At 38.8% G+C, this 19,811-nt stretch overlaps 2 protein-coding genes across 4 annotated transcripts in view; both read right to left on the minus strand.

Annotated features, from left to right (window-relative positions):
* The window catches only part of SYCP3 (synaptonemal complex protein 3), a 10,134-nt gene extending 1,688 nt beyond the window's left edge, over window positions 1-8,446 (minus strand). The window contains exons 1-7 of the mRNA XM_036019488.1: window positions 8,286-8,446; window positions 6,487-6,636; window positions 5,991-6,057; window positions 5,785-5,819; window positions 4,205-4,322; window positions 3,326-3,425; window positions 648-746 (exon numbers count right to left, since the gene is read on the minus strand). Coding sequence (XP_035875381.1) covers window positions 648-746; window positions 3,326-3,425; window positions 4,205-4,322; window positions 5,785-5,819; window positions 5,991-6,057; window positions 6,487-6,636; window positions 8,286-8,343 — 627 coding nt within the window. The 5' untranslated portion in view covers window positions 8,344-8,446. The remainder of the gene's footprint in view (window positions 1-647; window positions 747-3,325; window positions 3,426-4,204; window positions 4,323-5,784; window positions 5,820-5,990; window positions 6,058-6,486; window positions 6,637-8,285) is intronic.
* Window positions 8,447-15,137: 6,691 nt separating this feature from the next.
* Window positions 15,138-19,811, minus strand: part of GNPTAB (N-acetylglucosamine-1-phosphate transferase subunits alpha and beta) — a 63,149-nt gene continuing 58,475 nt past the window's right edge. For all 3 annotated transcript variants that reach the window (XM_036019489.1, XM_036019490.1, XM_028531964.2), the window contains one exon: window positions 15,138-19,388. In XM_036019489.1, coding sequence (XP_035875382.1) covers window positions 19,311-19,388 — 78 coding nt within the window. In that variant the 3' untranslated portion in view covers window positions 15,138-19,310. The remainder of the gene's footprint in view (window positions 19,389-19,811) is intronic.

Consider the following 19,811-nt stretch of genomic DNA (forward strand, 5'->3'; position numbering starts at 1 on the left):
TAGAGGAAATCTTTTCTAGTACTTTATCAAACCTCCACACCAATCAACAAATGGTTTTCAGGGAGTGTTACAGCAAGGTGATTGGAAATACTTTTTAACACAATTTGTGTTCACATACATTATTAGTAATTCTAAAAGTGAATATGCCATAAAGTACATATATAACACATTTCAAATTTAAAGAAACATCAATTTCAACTGGGTACTTTCAACTGAACAAACGCTGTGGATACAAAGGCAAGTAAAAGTCTATCTAGAAATGATTTATGAACCTTCTACTTTCAGTTGAATAGAGAACTAATACTAGTGGCTAATATTAAATACAAATTTTATGTATAATATGTACATTTTACATAATGTATAATATGTACAATATGTACATTTAAGTAAATGTACATATTATGTATAATATGTACATTTAAAATTCCCAATTTACCATTTCCTATTTTGAATAATTCCCACAAAAACATTAGAATGTTAAAGTAGAATATAATAGTTAAATAAAAACAGTGAATTCAAAATGGAAAGTAGTTGAAACTCTTAAATTCGTAAGCAAAATGGTTTTTCCTTAAACTTAGAAAAAAATTTTCTTCTTCTTTCAACATAAATTGTTTTGTAAGAATATGTTGTTACCAAATACAACTGACCTTTATGAACTGCTCGTATAACTGTTTAATTGCGTTCAGTCTCTGGCTCTGAACAACTCTAGATTGTTGAAAAACCTTTTGTTGCTGTCGAAACAAATTCTACAAATGTAAAAGAAAAAAATGATGTGATAACAGTTTGAATACAATTTTAAATTTAGCACAAAAAAGCTTAAAGGTAATTTTAAAACCAATACTTTTAAAATTTTGTTTTAACAACTATTATAATAAAATTTAAATAATCTGTGTTCACCATAAATATACAGCAATATATAATCCTACCAGTCATTAACTAGGAAATCTTAACAATACTCAAAACATGTCCTAATTCTTAGTGCTTTCAATATCAACACAGATGATCCTTCCAATAATGCTGGTCTTTCACCAGTGATTTTTAGCTACCACCCTACTTCAGCCATTCCTTTACATACTCATATCCTAAGTTTTGTCATTACCAATAACTATAACCTCTAGTATGAATAATAGCACACTACACTGAATGGCCTTAAATAAACTTACTATATATGAACTCATTTAATCCTCCAAGGCACGCTATGAGATAGGTAACCTTATCCCCCTCTCATAAATGAGGAAACAGACGTAAAGAATAACTTTCCCATAGTTCACAGCTAGCATTTGGTCAAATCAGAATGTGATTCCTAACAGTATGTTTCTAGAATCCAGTCTCTAACCATTATTCATACTGTATCTCCATATATCTCACTATTTAACCACTTCCTCTTTACTGTTCTAGCTCACTCACTTTAGTTATACAGCTCAATAATTTCTATCAAGACCTAAAATGTACCCATACTACCTAATTTTCACTGCCCCCTATCCCTATTCCCATGTTCTCCCATTCCTCTTTCCCAGTGTAAATTCAATGGTCAATCATTTTAATTACTCCTTCGCATATATACCTTGTTCCTTTCTTACCCTGTCATAGTTGTTTGCCTAAACCCCAACCCTGGAAAACACAACTCTTTAGCCACTCTGCCTGCATCCCTGCAGATGGTCATTACTGGAGAAAACCCCACAACTATGCTAACATGCCTCACTTTAAATCATAATCACTAGCCTAAATTGAACCCTTATTGCTGCTTGGCAATTAGATTTCCTTCGTCTGTTGACTGGCGCACTCTCAGGAAAATTTTTTATACCTTTCATTTGACCTCAAAAGGCACAATATTTTCCACCCTCTGACGCCCCTAATGATTTCCCTAAAGAAACAGTAACAATCCAAAGAGCACTTTCAGTCTCTCATTCCCGTATCTACCCACTCACCTACATCTCTCTGTACTCAAATACTCTACCTTCTTTCCTGTTTTTAAGAATGAACTTTTATCTTTGGTCCCTTGCTAAGGCCAACTTCTTCACATGTTCCATCCATTCTCAAGAATTCAGCAACTGTCTCCCCTCTTTCCATTCTTTTTTATTTTTCCCTGAAGATTATTCCTATCAGCATACAAATATGCTGCTCTTTGTCCATTCTTTAAAAAGACAAAAAAAGCACTGTTCCTTTTCTACTCAGGCTACTATCCCATTTCTTTCCCATTCTTATACTCATATTTCAGTTGAATTTTTGTACTTAGTATTCCATCAAAATCACTCTGTTCAAGACTATCAGAACCATTCTGATCAACACCAATGACCTTCATCTTACCAAATCTACCTTATTTGGCCTAAAAGCAGCATGTGAAAAAATTAATCCTCTCTGCTTAAAAGGCTTACTTAATTTTGCTTAGACTGGTTTTCTTTCGATTAGGCCACTCATTCTCATCTTTAACTCTAAACATTGAGGTCTAAGGGCCCAGTTCTTAGACTTCTCTTTTACAATTACAATCACTCCCTTGGTGGTTTCATTCAACTATGTTTCTTATTTCTTTCCTGAAATTGAGACTCATGCCAATGGCTTACTCAATGTTTCCCCTTGTTATATAAATTTAGTATTTCCATAACTGGGCTGGTCAACCAACACTTAAAATTATTTGCTAGGAATAGCAGCTTAGCTCTTAGATAAGATGTGTGATAATTTCACAGTGTTAAGTATGGAATAAAAGGATAATGTAATTATATAATATATATGTGGCACTGACTTTCATCTCCCATTAAATAGGTAGCACAAGAGTAAATCATGTTCTGACCACAATGATTGATTCAATAATGGACAAACAATCCAAATTGATCAGTGATTTTCCTTCAGAGGACTTTTCTGCTACAGTTACTGCTAGAGTTACTTTTCTGCTAGAGTCCACTGGGGTTACTGAACTTGCCTGGGAGTGCAAGAAGCTATCTTGCTTACCACACTGAGATAGCCTAAAAACTGGAGACAGAGCCAAGATGATACCACATGAGCAATTGTTCCCCAACTCACCCAGCTATGCCTGAAGCTAAACTAATCCTGGTCTTCTTTTATGTAAATGAATAATCCTTTTGTATTTTGGCAAATTTCTGTCATTTGGAACTAAGAATCCCAATCAATACAGGAAGCAAACATCATCAGTTTTTATGAATATGGTTTGTGCCTGTACGTCTCTGATTTATCATTCAGCAGGACCAAAACATAGCCAGCAATGGGTAGTGAAACCCAAGTTCTGTGGGTCCCCTACAAGGCTAGGCTTTCCATTCCTACTTGACGCTTGGTTAAATAGATTAATTATAAAGCTAAGCATGATACATACAGTTAGTTTTTCTTCTTGTTCCTCAGCTTTCTGCACATCTATCTCCCACTGCTGAAACAAAGTCAGAAACTGCTGAGAAAATTCTTGATTAAGCTTCTGTCTGTAAAACATAACAAATATTGTCATATTTCATATCAATATGGGAAAAACATTCAAAACAAAATCGACTTTACATTAATTATGCTGTAGTAAAAGGAAATAAATGCACTCTAAAATTTCAGATATGAAACTAAAAAGTAAAATTTTGATTCCAGACATACTTATTCTCCTAAACCTAACAGAAAAGCCTTCTCATATACTTTAGCTCTTGAAAAGTAAGGAAATTTTGTTGTATATATAAATTTTCCAGAAAACTCCATTTTACTGCCAAGCAGTTTTTCATTTTCTCCTACTGTACATGGGTTTATGATAAATTCAATGAAGCCATTATATTTATCATATATTTCCAAGCAGACGTTCTACTTAGTTTTTGCCCATTTTGGTACAAAAATGACTTTATGCAAAAGAACAGAGTTACTACGGCTTAAATATACAAATCATTTACAATATTAAGACTGATACTTTTCCACAGTTTAACAGCTGATATTTACTTTTTATTCAGCTATGTATTTCTATAACAAAGACAAATTATCTTTAGAGAAAAACATCTTAACTTTTATTTAAAAGGGGATTAAAAATAATCTCTATTGATTCCTAGGAAATATATTTCAAGTCTATGAAGGAGTGAGTGTACAGGACTAAAAGACTTAGAGAAAAATTAAGCTAAATAGTCTTTTTACTGGAGACTCCAGTAAAAAGACAACAGTATTTTTCATAATTTGCATTAATGAATAATATTAAATGATAAAAATGTGGTTGTGAAAGAACCAATAATCATACCTTAGATCTTGTTGGATTTTCCAAATATGTTCAATTTTCTGGTTACTGGTTTTGAGGGAAGCCTTGGTATACATTGCTAGTCTTTTTTTCTTTGCAAGAAGAGAATTGCTAATGTCAGCTATATGGAAAATAAAATATTCATTAAAATGCAATATTGAAGAAAATTACATATTTTGTGTCCACATATTGAAATAAATATGGGTAAAGTTGGTTTAACAGTTTCAGAAGGACACTTAAAATTAAATTTAAAATAGGTGTATGAAAAGCAAGGTTGTTTTTTCTAAGAAAACTTTTAGTTACTCTTATCCCAATTCTGATTTTCCTAGCCAGAGACTTTTTTAAATTTATAGGTGATTAAAAAGAGCCAATAAAAGGAAAAAAGGGTCTCAAGGATGGGCTTTAATTTCCTCATGAGAAAACACAAAGGCTACATTTTTCTAAATTTATAAAATACTCCCCAACTGAAACAACCCATTTAGATGACTTACTGTTAGAATTCAGTATATGAAACACACAAAAGTATTTTTTTAAATCCAAAAAGGATAAAAATAGTTATAAGAAAATTATTTTTTAAAAATATAGTCAGTGATAATTTTAAGCATATAATTTTCTAAATGAGATAAAAACCAAGCATAGAAAAATCTTAAGGAAATATCTAGATAAATTCATTCTAGAACCTATTTTGAATACTTTCATGGAGATTTTTATAGCAGATTTTTATCCCAAGTATTATATTTCATGAAGTTTTAATACTTTAAGTAATGCTTTGCTAAACATGTGCATGTGAATCTACCAGCAATAGTTATTCTTCAGAATGATTACAAAACAATCATTTTGCCACTACCAAATAGAGCAAAGCTTTCATAAAAGACTTGACTGTGTGATGAATGCACCATATAGAGAAGCCAAATACTGACTCTTTTTTGAGTATTCTATCCCCTACCACAGTTCATGTAATTGACATTTGACACACTAGTTAAAGTTTATGAATTTCTTATCTGATTATACATTTTTTACTATCTAGCAAGGCTGTTTTTAATTCTCAACTACATAGTTTAATGTAAAAATAACAATAAAGAGTTATTTTAAAGGCTTCAATTTACACTGAAAAGAAAAGAACTGCTACAGAATTTACACTGCTACAGAAAAGAACAAAGGAATGTCATATGAAATAAATTGAGAAAATGTCATATACCATAAATTGAGAAAAAAGAAAACTGACATATATACAGATGTGTGTTTGTAGTCTGTAGAAAAGTCTGCAAAAGTCCATTCAAAGTATACAGACTTTTCCCATCCATTTTGTCCTAAAATTCCAGTCCATTAAATTCACACATGTATAAAATAAAAGCACCATTCTAGTACTACTCACCACTGTTAGTACCATTTGCACTCTTCACATTAACTGGAAAAGGTTAAGTAAGGAAATCTATGATGAAGCTAAATTACATAGTATACTTATGCAAAACTGTATATATAAGAACAAGGCATTAAATGACAGTCTTGAATACACTGATTATTGCACATGTTATTTGGCTTAAAACAATCTTCTTTAAATACAAATCTCTCTTAAAACATACCTCCTATTTTTTCCAGCATATTCTGTACTTCATCTCTGTGAACAAAGTACATTTAAAAACTCTTAATTAGAGAGCCATAAAATATCATGCTTGTTTTGGAAGAAATATCCCACACCCAGCATTTTACATGTAACACTCATTGGACAACCAAAGTACTTTCTTAAAGTACTTTATCTAACAGGCAAAAATTATTTTGAGTATATTACCCCATATCTTCAAGTATTCCTGCAGAAGTCCTTTTCTTCCCAAGCTTATCAACTGCTAGAGTCTTTGCTGTATCAACAATAAAAAATAAAAATATTTTTGAAATTAAGTATGCTACTTTGGTCATTTTAGTGAATATCTTAATTTTGAGGTCATTTAGGCTTTCTGGCACATGAGGTTTTTAAAGCAGATACATAAATACAGTGCTTTCTCTGCAAATCAGGTGGAATTAAATCAAGATCCAGGACCATTTTATAGCAACAATTTTGCAAGTTTTCCTGTGTTAATGTTCATAGTAAGCCATGTACTATTCATTAGACATTTTGGGAATAATGACTGAAAACGCAAGAGATGTTATATAAGCTACTCTAACTCCAAATGAGAAACATGAACTATATTAAAATGCTTGACAAAGTTTTATCATTTAAAATGCAGGAGGTTCAAAATAAATGAAGTGGAGGACATGGCTACTGCACAACAATATTAGATATACCATACCGTGAGAAACATTCTCCTCTGAACCACTCAGATCTTTTCTATCTTCTTTCTCAAAGTCAAAGGCTCTTACAATCTGATCCTCCATTGATGTCTTCCCAGATTTCCCAGTATGTTTCCTTCCAGAGGGCAACATCCTTAGATGTTTCCTGACTTTTAAAAAATAAATCTTTCAAACCTTCTGAATCCAGATATCATGTAAATAAACCGGTAAACCTCAAAATCAGAAACACCAAACAAAGATTATTTTAGTTGAACATTTATGAATCTCATTTATTTTGATGGTCCAAAAGGTAAGGCAATGAGAGCATCAACCCTGCTTGCAGGTGTTTTGTTATGGAGAGTTCAGAGAAGACCGGGAGAACGGAATCTTATTCCAGCCTCTGCCAGAGTCTGGCTAAATTTGGGCAAATAGTTTTTGCGTATCAGTCACAAAGTGAAATCATGGCTGACAGGATCGACCGCGAGGGTGCCTGTCAGGCCCAGCTCAGCCCACAGCTTTCCGCCCGCCTCTCCACCACCGGGCCCTCGGCCCGGGCACCACCAACACGTCCCTGGTGGCTCCCTCACACCTCCGACCTGATCTAGCCCTCAACCCCGTCTACCCCTGGGCCCACTAGCCCTAGTGGCCCTCTCACTGCCTCGGCCCTGCGCGCCCGCTGTCAGTCTGGGTGACCCCCCACTCCACCCGTCCTGGTCCTGGTCCCCGCCCCCTGGCCCAAGTCGTCCCTCCACTCGACCTGCTCCAGTCGCCCACGTGGACCCTCAGCCCTGGGACCCCGCTTCCCACTCCAGGTCCCTCACCCCGGTCACCCCGCCGGCCCCGGGAACCCTCTACCGCTCAGATTCTCTCGACCCTGGTGACTTCCTCGCCCCATTCGCCTCTGTGGCCCCTCAGCCCAGCTGTCTCCTTGTCCCCTCGGCCGTTCAAGGCACCTCGGCCCCGGTCGCCCCCGGGGCCCCTCTTCCCGCTCAAAATCCCTGGATCCCAGTCGCCCCCTCGACCCGGTGGCCTCCTTAGCACCTCAGCCCCGCTCCTCCGTCGCCCCCTCAGCGCCGGGACCCGTGGCTCGTTCAAGTTCCCTCAGCTTCGGCCACCCGTCGGCCGCGGGAACCCTCTACCCGCTCAGAGTCCCTCACCCTCGGTCGTCTCCTCGCCCCGCCCCCCAGCCCCGGTCGCGCCTATGGCCCTTCAGCCCAGGTCATCTTCTCGCCCCCGGCTGACCCATCGCCCCTTCCGGGCACCTCGGCCCCGGCAGCCTCCTTGCCCGCCGTCGCCCCATCGGTCCTGGGGCCACTCTTCGCACTCCAGTTCCCTCAGCCCCGGTCGCCCCCTCGCACGCTCAAGGTCCCTCAGCCCCGGTCGCTTCGTCAGCCCCGGGGCCCCTCTTCCCGCTCAAAGTCCCTCGGCCCCGGTCATCCCGTCGACCCAGTCGCCTACTTAGCCCCTCAGCCCCGGCCCCCTCTTCGGCCCCGGCCCCCTCTTCGGCCTCTCGCCCGTTCAAGTTCCCTCCGCCCCGGTCGCCCCCTTGGCCCTTCAGCCTCAGGGGCCTCCTCTTCTCCGGTCGCCGCATCAGCCCCGGGGCTCCTCTTTCCCGTCAAAGTCCCTCGGCCCCGTCGCCTCTTAGACCCCTCATCCCCGGTAGCCCCCTCAGCCCTATGGCCCCTGGGCACCAGTAGCCCCCTAGGTCTCCGCCGCCACCTCCGCCGCCTCTTCCGCTCTCTTGCCCCCCGCGAGCTCAGGGCCCTTGCCCTAATTTTCCTGTCAGAGGCCCCAGGTGGAACCAACTAGAAAGGTTTACCACACAGATCAAGAGTAAGCTCTGACTCGACTCCCACCCTGGACACACTCCTACCCATCTCACACCTGAAAAACCCTAACGGCTAAGGACCTCAACTACAGGTCTCCGCCTGGTTACCCCACACTGTCCACAACCCTAGCTCCTCACCGAAAGTCTCTCGCTTCGGAGGCTCGACGCTCCTCTAAAATAGCTCCGAATTCTCGCGAGAAAAGCCAGTCTCGCCTCGTGCAGAAGCGTCGCTGATTGGCTGGTCGCGGTGAGCACGTGTGAAGTGGGTCGCAGGGCTCCGCCCTCCGTGGATGGGCGGAGACCGCTGACTCAGAGCACCTTGCGCACTGCGGCCTATGGGTAATGTACTTGAGGCTTGTTGCTTTCCAGTTTCTTTCTTTCTTAATTTAAATTTTAAAATGTTATAATATTTGACAGTTGCAAAAGCACATGTAAGTTATAAAATATGATAAATACACTACCTAATTTGTGAAGTAAAATTGTACCGAAATCCAATGACTCTCCTCGGGAAGTCCTTTCCAACACATTCCCTCATTTTCCACTCAGAGATATTTGAAGAAATTATCCTGAATTTTGTGTAAATACTCACTCCTCCCACTTTCTAAGTTTTGTTACCACAGGCATGTGTCCTTAAACAACCCTGCTTAGTTTTGTTCGTGTTTGGGCTGTACAGAAGATTCTACCATGTTCAATGTAGTATTCTGCCACTCACATTTTTGCTTAACATTATGTTACTAAAAACCTATATTATTACATGTAGCTATAGTTCTTTCCTTTTCACCACTGTATGTATAATTTTCCACTGTGACTCACTTCCAGAATTTACTCATTGATTTTCTTGTCCGAGGACAGGTGGGCTATTTTAAGATTGCAGCCTGTATAAACAATGCTACTATAAATGTCCTAATCTCCTGCATATATGCTAAAGTTTTTACAGAGTAGCCAGGTGTGAAGTTGCTAGGTCATAGGTTAGATGATACTCAGTAATGCCAAGTTGGTTCCCAATTTATACTCCCATCAACATAGGGTGTCTCAATTGTTCAATATACTCATCATCACTTGGTAGAATTAGATTTCCTAGTTTTGTCATTCTAGTAGGTGCAAAATATCTTTAAGATATTCTTTTTATATTTCTCTACTCAGTCATAAGTTTAAGATCTTGTTATGCTTATTAGACATTTTTCTTTTCACTAAAATATCGATTTTTGGTTTTTGCTCATTCTTCCATTGAGTTGCATGTATCTCATTGATTTGTAGGTCTTTATATATGTTGGGTATTAACCTTTATGACTTCTGTATCCTTATCTTGAAGTCATAAAAGTATAAAGGTTTTTTCATTTTTAAGAATTTGTTCATTTAGCATTAATTTTTGTGCATGGTGGGAGAAAGGATTTAATTATTTTTTTCCTATGCAAAAACCAATTTATTGAGTAATGCATGCTTTCCTTATAATGCGTGTCATACATCAAGTTTCTGTATGTTTTTGAGTCTGCTTCTCTAGCCTATTCCACTGATCAGTTAGCTTAACCCTGTCCCCAAACCAGTTTTCATTGACTAATAAGGAAGTCTCATACCTTATTTTTTTATTCAGGAGTAGCCTGTGCATTCTTGAACCTTTGCTTTTCAAGTAAAATGCAGAGTCAGTTTTACAAGTTCAATGAAAAAAAATCTGCTAGATTTTTATTGGAATTACTCTGAATCTATAAACCAATTTGGAGAGAACTGAGTTTTCCTATTCTTGAATGTAGTGCATTTTCCATTTATTTAAACAATATCATTCAAACGTTATTTTTTTCTCTGTACAGGGTTTGGGTTTTTATTAAATTTATTTATAAATACATTTTACTGTTATTTTGTATACTGTTGTTGCTGCTGGTATATAAAAATCCAGTTGATTTCTAATATGGATCTTACTCTTATATCCAGCAACTTGCTAAAAACTTTAATTACTTTTAATAATTTGTCTGTTGAGTCACTGGTATACTATTTCCTCAATATCAAACATATGCATGCCTACCAGTGCCTACATTTAACAACAAAAAAATATAGGTTTTAATCATAAACATTATAATTAATGTTAACAAATGTGAATTTTTTAAAGGAAAATATAACAGTTCTTTCATATATAAGACTTACTTAGACTATACAAAATATCACAGGCATTCTGAGTGTTTAAGGAAACATTTCTCAAAAAGGATCTAAGAAATCAACAACTATTTAATCAAAAGGAAAACTGTTTGTGTAGGTGGGTTTAGGACCCTGTGGAAGTCAGTGCTGTCAAAGTCTTGAGGCTAATCTCTCACATGTTGTCCCACCTAATTTTTCCTATAATTGGGAAATGATATTAATTATATTAAACATATAGTGAGGTGACCCTTTGCACATCAAACTTTTGTTTGTTCTCAACTTCCAAACACTCCTTTAGCCAGGGGACTTTTACTCTCCAAGTCCCCACAGGAGAGCTTAATAGCGGCTGCCCTCGCACTCCCTCTCTTAACTTGCCTCCTCACTCCACCTCTTCTTCATGTTTCCCTTCGTCCTATTGCCCTAGACTTTCCCCTTGGGGTCACTCTATCACTTTCTTCTGAAAGCAACATAATCTTCTCATGATTCTGTTGCATACTCCCTGTAATTTCACTCACCTTAGAAATTTTGAAAGAATCAAAGCATAATTTGGAAAGTTAATCTTCTAGGCAGATGTGCCAAGCAGTCTTTTATTTTTTTCTTTTTGGCTTTTAAAAAATTTTTAATTAAATATTTTATTGTTCTATTACAGCTGTCCCAATCTTTTTCCCTTTCTCTGTTCCACTCAGCACACCCCTCACTTCCACAATCTCCACCCTGTTGTTCAATACTGTGTCATTCACGTATGTTCCTGGACTAGACCCTTCCCCTACTTTCCACCCTTATCGCCCTTCCCCCTCCACTCTTGTCATTGTCAGCCTGTTCCTTGTTTCCATGCCTCTGGTTCTATTTTACTCATTTATTTGTTTTATTCATTAGGTTCTTCATAAAGGTGAGGTCATGATGTATTTGTCTTTCACTGCCTGGCTTCACTTAGTATAATATTCTCCAGTTTCATCCATGCTGCTGGGAAGGGTAGGAGTTCTTTCTTTCTGCTGTGTACTATTCCATTGTGTAAATGTACCACAGTTTTTTGATCCACTCATTTACTGATGGGCACTTAGGTGGTTTCCAACACTTGGCTATTGTAAATAACACTTCTATGAACATAGAGGTGCATTGGTTCTTTTGAATTGGTGTTTCAGGATTCTTAGGGTATAATGCCTGTAGTGGAATCACTGGGTCAAAAGGCAGTTCCATTTCAGTTTTTTTAGGGAATGTAGATTAGTGCAGCTGCCGTAGAGAAAAGTCCCAAGCAGTTTTGATACCTACCTCTTGGATCCCCCTGTGCACTCACTGAACCCTATGGCATCTGGCACAGTCTTCTCTCCTTGATTCCTGCTCCCAGTTCCTTAATATCCTCATCTAAAATGACCTGCCCTGCACTCCATTCCAAGTCTCCCAACTTCTATGGCCACACCTGAAGCTGCCTCACCTTCAAAATCCCTATTTCATACATCCTATCCTCAAACCCATACCTCCTACCTTTCCAGCTCACTTAATCTCATCTGTTCCCACTATGACAATTTGCCGGTCTCATCAAGACTTCCAATCCATTACCCTTTTAGTTTCTCTCTCTCCATGAGCAACACCCCCCAACTGCCACACCTTGTCTTAGATTCAAATTCCATCATTTCAGTCAGTTTCTTGCAAATAACAACTTGTGCTTTCATTGCATTTGGCAAAATGTTATTTCTGCAAACATCCATCTCTCTCTGTGGCCACCTCAGCTCCATTGCCTCTGGAGAAAATTACCAAAGTGGAGCAAATTTGTAGCACTCTCAACTTAAGAATTCCAGCCTCATTTGGGCACTCAACATTGCCCCAGAGTCTCCCACTTCCTTCTGGCCAACTAATTCTCCCCAGTTACCATTTTAAGCCTCTTTCCCTCACTTCTACTCAAACTTCAACCCTGCCACCTCCTTTTATGCTTAATATTTGAGTCTCTTACTATTTTTTTCTGTGGAAGTAGTTCTGACTAAAACTGTCAAGTCTTCTGCCATCAAACCTATACAACCCACCCATGCCTGTGTCTACTCTTTCCTCCTCTTAGGCCAGGAGAGATGTCCCTTCATTGTTCTGAGTTCCATGGCTTCTTGTCTTGCAAGACTCTTACATTAGCCATTATTTTTTCTTTCTTTCCCTCCCATTAACATTTACAAATACTTAAATCTCTCACAATTTAAAAAGTTCCTGAGTTTTATTTCCAAAAGCTACTGTTCCCCTATGTCTTCATCTTAGCAGTTTCTAGAAAGAATGATCTAAGCTTGTTGCCTCAATTTCCTCTTCTATTCTGTACTCTTTAAACCACTCTAAACCAACTTTGGCCCCTCCCACTTTTTCAAACCTGTGCTCACTCTAAAGCAACTGGTGACCTCCATGCTGCTAAATCAGTAGGAATTCTCTGGTCCTCAGCTCATTTGACTCTCAGCAAGGGTTAAAACTTGTTGACCACTCTTTTTCCCTCCCTCACTGTATCTTCCTTTGACTTGCATAGCTCCACATTGTCATTATCCTCTTACCATTCTTGCAACTTCTCAGAATCTTTGCTCTTTTTCCATCAATGTACTTGTAACAGGGTGCAGCCAAGAGGGGGGCCTCAAATAGGGATTTGGAATGGGGTCCAGAACTCAAGATATTCAGGAAATATTAGTATGCCCCCCCACACACCCCACAGGTGTGTGGTGGGGGAAGGGACACATGGAGCAGGGCCATTGAGAGCTGTTTTGCATAGCAACAGCTTTGCAGCTAACCTCTGGTGTGGTCATTTAACATATCTATAATCTTTAACTGGTTACATAGATATGTTAAATAGCTGTGGCCAGGCTCTGAGCCAGGGGAATGGAAGTAACTTCACCACCAAGATGTAATGGAGGGGGGGCAGGTCCCCTGAGTTACAGTGCCTGTGTGGGAGCTTGGAGAAGATTGGCTTCATGATATGGGGCCACACCTGCCCAGACTCATGATGGCAGCCCAGAAAAGCTGGAAGGATATGGGAGTGCTGGCAAGTGTAGCCAATTGTGGGCGGAGTTGGAAATGGGGCTACAGAGGAAGATTGGCACGGAGATTTAAACTCAGACGCAGCAGCCATTGAGGGGAGAACCATGAGGTTTTGGCTGAGTGGAGACTCCTGCAGCCATTGTGCAGGGAGAGAACCACAAGGCTTTGCTAGAGTGGGGACCCCCGCAACTTTAGTAGGGGGAACCACCACCTGGCTTTAGCAGAGATCTCAGTGACACAACTGATGGTGCCGGGAACCGAGGGAGGCCTACCAGCTGAGATGAAGTACTGGGAAGAACCAGGGGCTGCTTGAGCCATGGACTTCTATTTCTTTTCCTGAGATACGGTACCCCAGGGAAGGAAGGACTGTGTTTGTGGGTCTTTTAAGGGACTTTGGGATTTTGATGAAGACATTAGGTCACCACTTTAAGTTTGTATAGCATTAAACAAACATTTCCTTTCCTTTTCACGAATCTCTGGCATTGAGAGATGTCTTTCCTCTAAGGCGACAAACATAACGAAACTGGGGCGTTCCTTTCAAGTAATAGTATATCGGCCACCTTGGCCCCATGTGTTCTGTAACATACTTACGTGTTGAAGTTCCCCAGGACTTTTTTTTCCCTTCAATTTGTATCCTGTCTGTAAATGTTATATTACACATGGCTTCAGATATCAGAGTTTCTAAAAGTGTGGTTAATGGACCAGCTTGTTCAAGATCGCTTGCAGAGGAGGAAGTGGGAAAATGGTGTTAAAATTCAGATTCTCAGGCCCCATTCATGGCCTACCAAATTAACTTTGTAAGTGGGGACTGGGAACCTACATTTTAAATAAATTCTCCAACATGTTCTCATACCACCTAAAGTTTGGAACCACTAACTTGATGTGTCACATATAACAAAGACAGCTCAACATCTCTATCTGGTGACTTACTAATGCCATTGCCTTATTTTCTCAAATGTGAGGACACTAGAAATGTGAAAAACAGAAAGGAAATGAGTTGTTTGCCGCATGAATAATCAAAGTTGGATTATATCATCTTTTGATGTTTAGAGTTCTAATAAAGAACTCATCTGTGTTCAAGTTTCAAATTTTAATTCTCACCCAACAAAATAAAAACATAAGGATTAGAACGACTGTTTCATTACACTAAGTCTCTTAAAATGGAACCAAAGTTTAGCTTTCCTGTGGTTGGCTAACAAAGAGTACTCTATTTTCCTCTAAAAATTTAATATGGGTCATTAGATTTCCACCTAACATTTACTGTAAAATTGTTCTGGTTATAAAAGTAGTATTTACTGTAAATCAATTTTTAGAAAATAAATATTTTATGAAGAAAATGAAATTCACTCAACATCCCTACCAAGAGATAATACACAATTTTAAATGTGCAGTATTACCTTTCATTCTTTTTTCTGTGCATTACATGTATTTTCCTGCAAATAGTTTAAAAGTATATTTTGATTTTTGTTCCTGCCTTAGTTTGCTACCAGCTCTGCACGTTTTTATGTTTTTAATTACCTATTTTTCCTTTTTTTTCTAAGATGTGACAAATGAAGGCTTCAGGGTTTTATTGATTTGATCACACTCCTAGACTGCCTAGTTCAAGTCTCAGTGCTAATTCTTAGAAGACCACATTGTTAATACTTCTCCATATATATCATCACCCATTTACTCTAATTACCTGGATTCCTGACAAAATGTTTTCTCATTTTTTTTTTCAGTAACCAGTTATGTATTATCTTGTTAAGGCCATTTGAAAGCCTAAACATTCCATTCCTTATTTCCTTATTGTGTCAAAGAACTCAAGGTGATATAGTCAGTTTCTTGGAAAACTCAGTAGATGAACTTTTGGTGATGGACCTTGAGGTGTGAGGAGTTTAACGGATAGATAAGAAAGAAACAGCAAGTCAAGCAATAGCAGCATTTGAGAGGATATAGAGGCATAAAAGTACAATACATGGTGTGTTTGGGAAAATGCAACGTGGCTGGCACAGTAGGTGGCCACAGTTGAGACTGGCAGTGGAGGAAAAGCAGAGGAAAGTCAAAAAAATAACTTGGGACCAATGGTGAATCATAATAGTGAACCATCTATAGAGTATTTGTTGTGTGGCAGGGTTTGCTTTACAAACATTTCTTTGAATCCTTTCAACAATGAAAAATTTATAAGGTTCACTGTATTCTAATCAACAAATTTGATTTTTCCAATTGCTTTCAGTATGGCAGCTTACCTCCAATTTGAATAATCTAGAAATTTGTTCTTCCATGTGCACCCAATCCTTATTCTGTGAAGCTAGTGTTTGGGGTAGCCCAGAACCCCTCCCCCCTTCTTTTGGTAAGTCTCCACCCTCCTGGCCACAGAACCCAGACTAAGCCAATCAGAGTAACGTATCTCCACCAAGGTTTTCTACCTTTGAAACCAGAGGATGCATCCTGTTTCATGAGAGACAAGCCAGGAGCTGCTACGAACCCACAATGAGGAGAAAGGCTAACACACAGAGAGACAGGGATGGGCTGTATTGAGCAACAGTCCTGGCAGAGTACCTGTCTTCTTCATGCTTCCTTGTTCTTTTCCTTAAGCAGGTTGAGTTACAATTTGTCCCTTGCAAACTCAAGTGAGTCTTGGTGGCTAGGAGCAAATTTTGGAGTGACTTAGGTCAAAAGCTGGTGTTCTGCCACTTAACAGTTAGACCTCAAGCAAGGCACTTAAACTGGTTAGGCCCCAAAGGTAACCCAGGGATATGATGAGGATGAAATGAGATTATGAACAGAAAGCATTTAGTACACAGAAGGTGCTAAGACACAGCTATTAACGCAAATGGGAAGGAGAATTACACTGGCAAGAAACCCCTCATCGCCCAACAGCTGAGGCCCTGTATTCCTGTCTCCATGAAGTCTGAGATTCAGTTTAAAATATATCAACAAATAAGAGAACCGAGCGAACAAGTGTGGCCAGATCTCAATAACTGATGAACAGATGGGAAGTCCTTGTGCTAGACTACTTTAAAAAGTTTTATAATAATCTTTTTTAAAGAAAGGTCTGTTGAGATCATCATGCATTCTCTTTTTGGTCCTGGCCATGTGAATTTGAAGCGTTGGGCCAACCTTGTATTCCTGGGGTACAGTCACCTTGATTGTAAGAAGTTGCTCCTTTGGGGAATAACTAATTTTGGCTTAATAGTGTTTCATTTGGGATCCATGAGATCGATGACCGATGGTTTTCCTTTCTGGTGGTAACTGAGCTAGGCTTTGGTGTGGGTTTGTATTGGCCTCAAGGAGTTTTCCTTCTCTTTTCTACAGCCTGGAAGAATGTGTGTGGGGTTGGTGCTGTTTCTCTCTTAAATGTTTTGATGATCTGAACTGATTATATTTTCCTTTTAGATCCTTGATCTGTTGGTTATTATTTATATACTTTGTGGTGTGTGTAAAAGAATCTTTTTAAAAAACACTTTTGAGAAAAATAAAGTAGGCAAAAAATGTTTTTCAATTAAAAAATGTGTTGCTTACCTAAGGGCAATGTAATCATTTCATCCTGTCTATACTAAGAACCTCACCCCTAGCCTGGATATGATCCTTTATACCAATTTTCACCGCTACCATCATCACCACTGAATTTACTAGGCATTGTGCAGGTTGCATTACATGTCATTTCCTTTAGACACCAGTATTGCCTCCCACATTTTAGAAAACTGAATCGTAGCAAACAATGTCCAGGATCTAGGACTTAAAGCCCAGAAATCTGACTGCAGAGTGGGAACTTCACCTGCTTGTCACATTCCGTCATGGGGAGTCAACATGGCCTGCTGGGGGTGGGGAAAAAGAAACAAGGTAACTTGGGCTCCAATCCATCTTTCCCTCTAACTGGCTGTCAGACCTTGGGCAAGTCACATAATCTCCCTGAACCTGGTTATAGATAAAATGCAGGGCATGGTCCAGGTAGGGTTGAAACTCTGCCTGTGAGGCCTAGGAATTTGGCGGCACCACTTTGGTGTGAAGCAAGATGAATGGCTTTCCTTCCTCTGTATTCACACTGGCTTTCAACAGAATTTCATTTGAACGAAAATGATTCTGAGGCTTTAAAAATTTTGAAACCACTTGATTACTCATCAACTTCTGAGGTTCCTCTATCCTTAATGATTCTACAGAATCATTAGATGAATGATTCTATGAATATTCTATGATTCTAATATTCATCCCATTATCTACTAAACTCTTGATATAATTAGATGTGAATTACACCCCAAACCTCAGAAATCTCCATCACACCCAATCATTTCTCTACCTTTCTAGAATAAATTCTTCACTTTTAAAATGGACCCAGACACCCCCTAAATTTTTACATGATAAATCCCATTTAAAAATTACTTCCCCCTACAAAATGACATTCCCCAGTAAATTATAATACTACCACAGCCTTACACTACTCTCCACTTACTTCCAGTAGTGTTCAGCACAGATCCTGACACACAGTATAAGCGCTCAAGTGACTACAGAATAAACTCACTCTTCAAAGATTTAAAAATCAAGCATTAGACAAAATGTAGGTTGTTGGGAGACTTCAGTTTTTGAAATACATAATTCTTACAGCACAAACACAATATTTACATCACAAGTTCTTTTTTACAAAATATGTGTGCCATTTTGAAAGAATACTGTTGAGATCCTGATCTAAATACTTCTCAGAGTTCAAAAAGGACTCATGGAATCCGGTCTCCAGAAGTCCACTGCACAATGATATAAATAAAATGTGGCTGAATGTCATAGATAAATACAAATTTTCTATCCCAATCATCAGTCAACAACAGCCTGCAGGCCAAATCCAGCTGGTGGCCTGTTCTCATACAGCTATAAGTGAAACATGGTTTTGCCATTTTTAAAGGTTAAAAAAATGTTTTAAACTGACTAAACAATAAGGAAGTAAATGTAACAGAGACAGGTGTGGCCTGCAAATATTCACTATGTGGCTTTTTACAGAAAAAGATTGCCGATCCCTGCATTTATGAAACCGACTGGAATATACTGATGGGTATAAAAAAAGACAACACTGTAATGTGCCAGTACCATCAGCAGGACTCATTTCTAAAATGAGGCACTTCTGTTTATCTATGTACATTTCCAAAACATAATTAATTACATCTGAAAAGTAGCTCTGCTACTTAACTCTAGCCCTTTGTAATTAGGCTATCATATAAAGTCACAGTATTCTTAGGGGCTAAAGTAAACAATGACAAAGTATTTAAGATGTCAGTCACTGAGCTTCTCAGTAGTTATAAGTTATTTAAGCCCACTTAAGAGCCTTAAACATTAATAAAATTCATAATTTAGATATTTCCAATAGGTGATATTGCTGCATTATTTAAATATCTATAAAAACATGTTTAGACATTCCAATTCATTATTTTCAGAAGCAAAAATAAACCTAGTTAACTTAGTAGCTACCTATTTTAAAAATGAGAAGTGGGAAAAAGAAAAAACAAAAAGACCAAAAATGTAAAACCATAGCAAAAGGCTTTGGAATGCAACATCGAGGTCTCTCCACAATCCCAAGCTGGCCTGGGCTTCTCACGTTAAAGTTAGTTGGCAATGGTTGCCGTGGGAACGTGGCAGCTGTCTCTTGTCAGTGAGCCTTTTCATGAAAAGAATGACAAGTCCACGAGCAAATACTTTAAAGGTAAAACCAGTTCAGAACTAGTCACCACACAAGTTTTTAGTGCGTTGGTTAAATAATCCCTGGTCAGGAGGCTATATTCACGCCACACAACGAGTATTGTACTGGATGTTTTTCCTTCTTTGGGCCAAGCTGGCCAAGCATCACGTCATGAAGACACCTCTGCGATGTCAAGCTTTCAAATGCTCAGTGAATGCTGAGGTAGATCATTTTCAAATGAAGATCTTCTATACCCTGATTCGATCGGGACTTGCTTCTTTCTGTAGCCTTCTTCGGGGAAATATCTTCCGCTTAAGTGCGATTAACTAAAAGATGAAAGAGAAAATAGATTTTCATTTCCATGTTGACAAACTTTAAACTTTCTGAGAGTCAGGGGACCTTAACCATGCCCAGTCTTACACATAAAAAAACAGACTGCAAACAGTCTTGCTATTCCACCCAAAACAAAAGCAACCACTACTTTTGTTTGGTTTTGTAGGGTCAACATACCTAGGTGTGCCCACAGAATATTTAAACCCACAAGGATTACAATTATTTTGGTCCACACTTCACTTTTTAAAGATCTATAGCGACAGCTTTTTACACAGGGATTACCAAGCATATTTATTTTCGAGATATCTGTTAAATCAGAATCTCTTTTGATGGAAACTGGCTCTTTTTAGCCACTAAGGTGCTGTCTCCAGGTTTGAAAAGGACTACATATGCAAGACAGAATTCTTTTAAAAACT

Source organism: Phyllostomus discolor, chromosome 2 (assembly GCF_004126475.2).
Source record: "Phyllostomus discolor isolate MPI-MPIP mPhyDis1 chromosome 2, mPhyDis1.pri.v3, whole genome shotgun sequence".
Lineage (NCBI taxonomy): Eukaryota > Metazoa > Chordata > Mammalia > Chiroptera > Phyllostomidae > Phyllostomus > Phyllostomus discolor.